The sequence below is a fragment of the Zingiber officinale genome, chromosome 6B (assembly GCF_018446385.1).
Source record: "Zingiber officinale cultivar Zhangliang chromosome 6B, Zo_v1.1, whole genome shotgun sequence".
Taxonomy (NCBI): Eukaryota; Viridiplantae; Streptophyta; class Magnoliopsida; order Zingiberales; family Zingiberaceae; genus Zingiber; species Zingiber officinale.
Window position 1 is genome coordinate 50,776,533 of NC_055996.1, and position 6,264 is coordinate 50,782,796.

Here is a 6,264-nt window from a genome sequence, read left to right on the forward strand (position 1 = left end):
TCCATTGTTGTTATTTTCAGGTTGATGCTGTCCGGAGGGAGTTCCAGTCGCTAGTCCCCACAGCACGTAGTGCTAGATCCCTGCAGACCTCCAGCTATTTGCTATCGTTTGTATTGTTTTTGATTCTCACTTGACTATATTTGGATTTGGATGTTGAATACTTAGATATTATATAATTTGTCTCGTTGATGGATTTGTCTTCGATTTTATACTACTACATGCCTGCTTGGACGGCAGAAGAGGTAAGAAAAATCGGATTTGGGCTTTACGAGTGTAGTTGAGTAGGGTTGATTTCGAGTCAGAGTATTACTATGTTGTTTATTATATAAACTGCGTGGTGATTGATTTTATTTTCTGTTATTATTCCAGCCGTCTGTGGCTGAGGTATATGACATGTAGAAAAGCTTCAGATTGTCCACCATATAGGGGAGATGTTACCGAAATTTTCTCGGACAGGGACTCCTTTGGGGGCGTGACACTTCAACTGAACCTGTTTTATTTAACTAATCCTAGATATTACAATATATGAATTTGAACCATACGACTTCTCTAGGTATTTGGTGTTGCTGCCGGTCAAAAAACTAGAGCCCAATGACTTTCGCCTGTACTCGAGCCCCAACGAGTCGTAGCAAAATGAATCTGTCCTTTTTCTTGTTTGGCCAGAGCCCGAAGAAATAGAATGATCCAAACATGCATGTTAACCCTCATCAATTTTTTTTAATCAAATTTAATAAAATATCTCTAGGTGAGAATATGATTACACTTAGAATAGGAAGATTTGGTAGGATTTAATCTCTACACTTGATTAACAACACACAATAATTATTATTAAGAAATTAAATTTCAATTAAGTGATCTAATATTATTTTATGGATAAAAGGAGATTTAAAATATTGGATAGGGATATAATTTATAAATTCGTTAACCCAATTTAATAATATTAATGAGCTGTTAATGATATATAAGTTTTATGTGATGGGACAAGGTATATAAATTAAAGGAAAAAGTCTTTTGCTTTGAGCATCTTAAATCTTTGATTCAATTGAACTTCTTCATCTTCCTCCTCTCTTTCTCATTGAGAAATATTATGGATTATGACCCATTCTGGTAGAAAATTCTTCCACACTTGCACAAACTCCAATGACAAGTAAGATTAATGACTCTTACGATGGATTTAGGTTAACCCATTGTTAGTCATTGTTTCAATTTTCACTATAACCTTAAAGTTTGATGATAGCTAAATCCTATTATAGATATATTATATGGATTGCTTTTGATGTATATATTATTTCTTTCAAATGTAAGAATTGATTTAGTTTGAAATGTTTACGAAATACTTAAGCTCATTAATGAACTGATGGACATATAATGTCTAAAATTTTAAAAGTTTGACATGATCGAGGAATTCTAAAAATATTTTGAGGATGTTGATGAGTGATCAGTATGACACGTCTAAGTCCTTTAATGAGTTTATGTCAAATTATTTTAAAGTTATGAAAAAACAAAACATCTACAACTCTCAATTTATACTGTGAAATCTAGGTCTAAGGACATGACTCAAAAGACTTCCAAAAGTATAGTGATTTTGTTTCGAAGTGATTTGGAGATTTCTAAGATGAATAATAAATTTTGATCAAAACTTGTTAATAGTATTAAACACCTCAAATATAATTCAAACCAAGTTCACTGTACTCCTTATATCTTTCTAACTATACCCCCTACATAGATTAAGATATTGAATTTGAGATAACTTAGAAACACTTCAAATACAATTCATTACCCTCCTTACAATTATAAATTTTTTACAGTATACTAGCTTAGGGAGTGTTTGGTAGAGTTTTTACTATGTGCTTCTTAGATTCTAGCTATATGGAAACATTTTTGAGTGTATGTGAATGTCAAATTCTACTTTAACTTATGTAACTTTTACTCAAAAACTAGTAATAAGAATTTAATATTTTTTCTTACTTCCATTGTTTTATTTATGATCTAAAATTAAAAGTTGATATTTATGTCCTTAATAAATTTATCATTTTACATAATTATCATCACACTTTTAACCTAATTTTTGTCCTTATTCACACAACTTCCCAAATTTTGAATAATATTGTTTATTATAAGTATTTATTTTTTAAATAATATTTTATATTTTTATATAATTTGTATTTTTATAATTTTTATACATATTTTTATATATTTATATAAATTATGTCATTTTAAAAATATTTTTATATTTATTATTTTTACATATATTTTCAAATATGTTATAAAAAAAATAATTTGGATACTGATCCTGTCCGAGCGCTGAGTCGACGGACGCTGGGGATGTAGCACGCTCCATTGTCTCCAACTGGTGGTGTAGCCCTCCGACGAACCTACAAGGAAATCGAGCCGGGAGGGGTTTCCCGGCGACGGCCCTCCGACGCTCAAGTCAGGCAACGAGAGAGGCAGAGTAACGAGACTACAGTAAAGATGTGTCCATACCTTCGTCGACGTCTGGGGTCTTTATATAGGACCCCGGGGGAGCGCAAGCACGTTTCTCGATGCGTGCACGCTTCCCCATACATACCTTAACAAGCCTGTGTCAGAAAAGTACCTCTGGCGCCATTCCGCAATCGCCCGAGCATATCCCGGATGTGACGGTGGAAGCTTCCACCGTATGATTCTGTGTACGGCTCGGCCGCCAACTCTGCTGCTTGTCGGCGGCAGGTGTCTCGAGGATGATGTTATCCCCTGTCTCCTTTGTCCTCTTGCGTTCCTTGTCTGTTCCGGGGCTGAGCGGATCGGCCGCTCGGCAGACATATCACTTCTGCATCGGTCATATGCTCGGATGAGACTGCTCCTACCTGTGTTGCCTTGTGTATCGGCCGAACGGACAACCCGCTCGACCCTTGAAACCCTTTTTACCTTGAGCATCGGAAACCCGACCCCTAGTCGGGTTGTCTTTCATTCGGTTCGGAGGATTCACGGTCGGTCGGCCCGCGGGGCCTTGTCGGTAGGCCTGCCTCGTCCGGTCGGCCGGTCTCCGGGTTGACTATCTTGACCTTTGACCTACACGTGTCGTTGACCCCCCGCCGACGAGGGTCCCCCGTCCTTATCACCCGATCAGATACTATATTCAAAATATAATAATAATTATGTAAATATATTATCAATGGTGTATTAAAATTATATTTAAATAATTAATAAAGATTAATTTATATAGTTTAAAGATATTATTATCATTAACTAAAAATTAAATTTAGAAGTACACTTAAATTTTATTTTGTATTAACTTTTAACTTCTATGTTTTAAATACTCCATATTTTAATTTCTCACTAACTTTAAAATAATCACTCTTATATAAGTAAAAATTCTTCCAGACACTTTCTCAGTTTAAGAGAGTCTACAGATGTGTTTAAGTATAAATGACAGCCAATAAATGATGCAATAATAATCAACTATGTGTGAAGGAGGAGTATAATTAGAAATAGCTATGTATTTTTAATAAATATGAAATTTGAGTATGTATTCAACTATTGGTTAAGGAAAGTATAATGAGAAATAACTATATATTTTTAATAAATATGAAATTTGAGTATGTATTTTGATATTAGAAAAAGTCACGTACGTGGTAATTTTTTTAGATTAAAATTAATAAAATATCTCCAACCAGGCATGCAGTTCGGTAGCCCGTCTGTCTCATATCAATAACGCCAATTGCCAGGCGGCTTTTAACTCTCTCCAGGAAGAAATAAAAGAGCTAGCTACCTCCAATGCCAGTTCATCTTGCCACGTTCGATCTCTCTCCACGACCAACCGCAGCGAGAACAAGCCATGAAGATGAGAGAACAAGCCATGAAGAGGAGAATGGAGACCAGGAAGCTTGCCTTGTTCTTGCTGCTGGGACTCTCCCTTGGAGTCTTGACCTGCTTTCTTGCTGTCTCTGTGTTTTCAGGTAACTTCGTTAACTCAGCCTTGAAGAACTTAATGAAGTGGGATGATTATTTCAATGCACCGTCGGAATTTCCGAAGATATATTTTTTTAATTATTTATTTTTATCTTATTTTTGCCCTCGACGAGTTTCTCTTTTGCAGCCAACCAACAATTTTCGCTGACCAGGAGAGTTTGGGCTGATCAAGCAGAAGAAAGTAATACAATTCACTGATATCGACTGAGTAGAAAACAATTCTTAGTTGGATAGGTTTGTTGTTCTGTTCAATTCTGTTAAAATCATTGTTAATTTCCAGGCGGAGGACACGGCAGCAGGGAGGGAATTCTCCCAGGCATCGATGAACACACGCTAGACAATAATGCTACTCCTGCACAGTTAGGTGAGGCTACAACTAATCATGCATGGGAAAGAAGAAGAAATGCTAATGTTTTTGTTCAATGTTCGAGATGGTGGAGCTGATGACAACCAGGGAATCAGTTCAATTGCTGATGCTATTAGCCGATTAAATGAGAAGTCAACATCCTCAAAAGACACGGTGACGACTGCAGAGCTAGGTGAGTCTTGAACTTATTCGAGAAAGGAACAGAGAAATGGTTAGTTGGGACGTTTGATCCGTTGCAGAAATGTGGAGTTCAATTAATGTTTCCTCTTGTATCATCTTCTTAATTATTATCATGTTTGTTCTAGTTGCAGAACAAAAAGAAACACAGAGCAAACAGATTAAAGAGAAAAAGTCTCTTTGCGATCTTTCCAATTGGAGAACGGACGTCTGCGAAATGACCGGCGACGTTCGGATTCACAGCAATTCCTCCTCTATCCTTGTTCTAAATTCAAAAGCAACGGAGGAGTCATGGCAGATCAAGCCTTACGCTCGCAAGTTCGACCCGTCTGCTATGCAGCACATCAAGCAAGTGTCCGTTCGATCGTTCAGCGGCGGCGACGGAGTCGTCGTCCCTGTTTGCACCGTCAACCAGACGTTGGTCCCCGCCGTCGTCTTCGTGATCGGAGGCTACACAGGCAACTACTACCACGACTACACGGACGTTCTGATTCCCCTGTTCATAACGACCCGGCAGTTCAACGGCGACGTCCAATTCATCATCTCGACGCGCAATTTTTGGTGGGTGGACAAGTACAAGGCGATCCTGAAGCAGCTGTCGCGCCACGAGATTGTGTACTTGGACGGCGATGAGCAGGTACGCTGCCACCGCCGCGTCATCGTCGGCCTCCATAGCCACAAGCCCATGTCCATTGACCCCGAGAGGACGCCTGGCGGCTACTCTATGCTTGACTTCACAAAGCTCATGCGCGTCACTTACGGCCTCGAGAGGGACCGACCGATGCGGCGAGCGGAAGAGAAGCCACGGATGCTGCTGATCCAGCGGAAAGGCACGCGGCAATTCACCAACTTAGAGGAGGTGGCGCGGACGGCGGAGGCGGCGGGGTTTGCAGTGCAGGTGGCGGAGGCGGAGTCGATGACGAGGGTGGCGGAGTTCGCGCGGGTGGTGAACTCGTGCGACGTCATGGTGGGGTTGCACGGCGCCGGGCTGACCAACTTTGTGTACCTTCCAACCGGCGCGGTGGTGGTGCAAGTGATCCCCTTCGGGAATCTGGAAACGATATCGCGGGGGTGCTTCAAGAACTCGTCGGAGGACGCAGGGCTGCGCTACCTCGACTACTCCGTCGGCGTGGAGGAGAGCAGCCTATTAGAGCAGTATCCGAGGCAGCATCCGGTCTTCACCGACCCCAAGTCGATCCACCGGCAGGGATGGAAGAAGATGGGCCAAGTTTACTTGGACCACCAAGACGTGAAGATTGACGTCGACAGGTTTAAACCTCTTCTACTCGTAGCACTGGACAATCTCCGTCAATATACAATTGAAGATTAATATTTACAATTGATTCACACATTCTTCTCCTTTTTCTTTAGATTAATCGGCTTGGAAATTAGTTTCCTGAAAAACTCTAAATTTCCTAGCAATCTATAAAAAAAATAAATAAATCTTTCAGCCTCACGACCTTTAAAAATATTTAACCAAATGCTCGACCCTGCATGGGTCTTCTCTGACTTCTCTGTCTAAGTTATTTTTTTCCCCCTTGAATCGCTCTTCCCTCGTTCCCTCTGGCTCCTTCCTTCTGACACTGTAGAATCAAATGCCCTCTCAACTAGAAAGCCGCTCAATACGTCATTTACTTCCCTTCATCACCTTATAAGGCCAATGATAAAAAACACTTAGACACGAGGTAGTGAACCAAATCATCTTTTTTATTTCATTCATCATGATCACGGCTAAAAAATCTCTCTTCCTCTTCCTCTATCTCTATCAA

The 6,264-nt window shown here is 39.9% G+C and overlaps 1 protein-coding gene across 2 annotated transcripts; it reads left to right on the top strand.

The window, feature by feature from the left end:
• The first annotated feature begins 3,739 nt into the window (after positions 1-3,739).
• Positions 3,740-5,844, top strand: LOC121992423 (alpha-1,3-arabinosyltransferase XAT2-like). Of its 2 annotated transcripts, none has more exons than XM_042546789.1 (5): positions 3,740-3,938; positions 4,079-4,132; positions 4,232-4,315; positions 4,383-4,490; positions 4,624-5,844. In XM_042546789.1, the coding sequence occupies exons 1-5, from the start codon at positions 3,818-3,820 to the stop codon at positions 5,823-5,825; spliced, it is 1,569 nt and encodes a 522-aa protein (XP_042402723.1). In that variant the 5' UTR covers positions 3,740-3,817; the 3' UTR covers positions 5,826-5,844. The 2 variants fall into 2 exon arrangements, with proteins under 2 accessions (XP_042402723.1, XP_042402724.1); XM_042546790.1 differs by having other exon boundaries at positions 4,630-5,844.
• Positions 5,845-6,264: the final 420 nt, after the last annotated feature.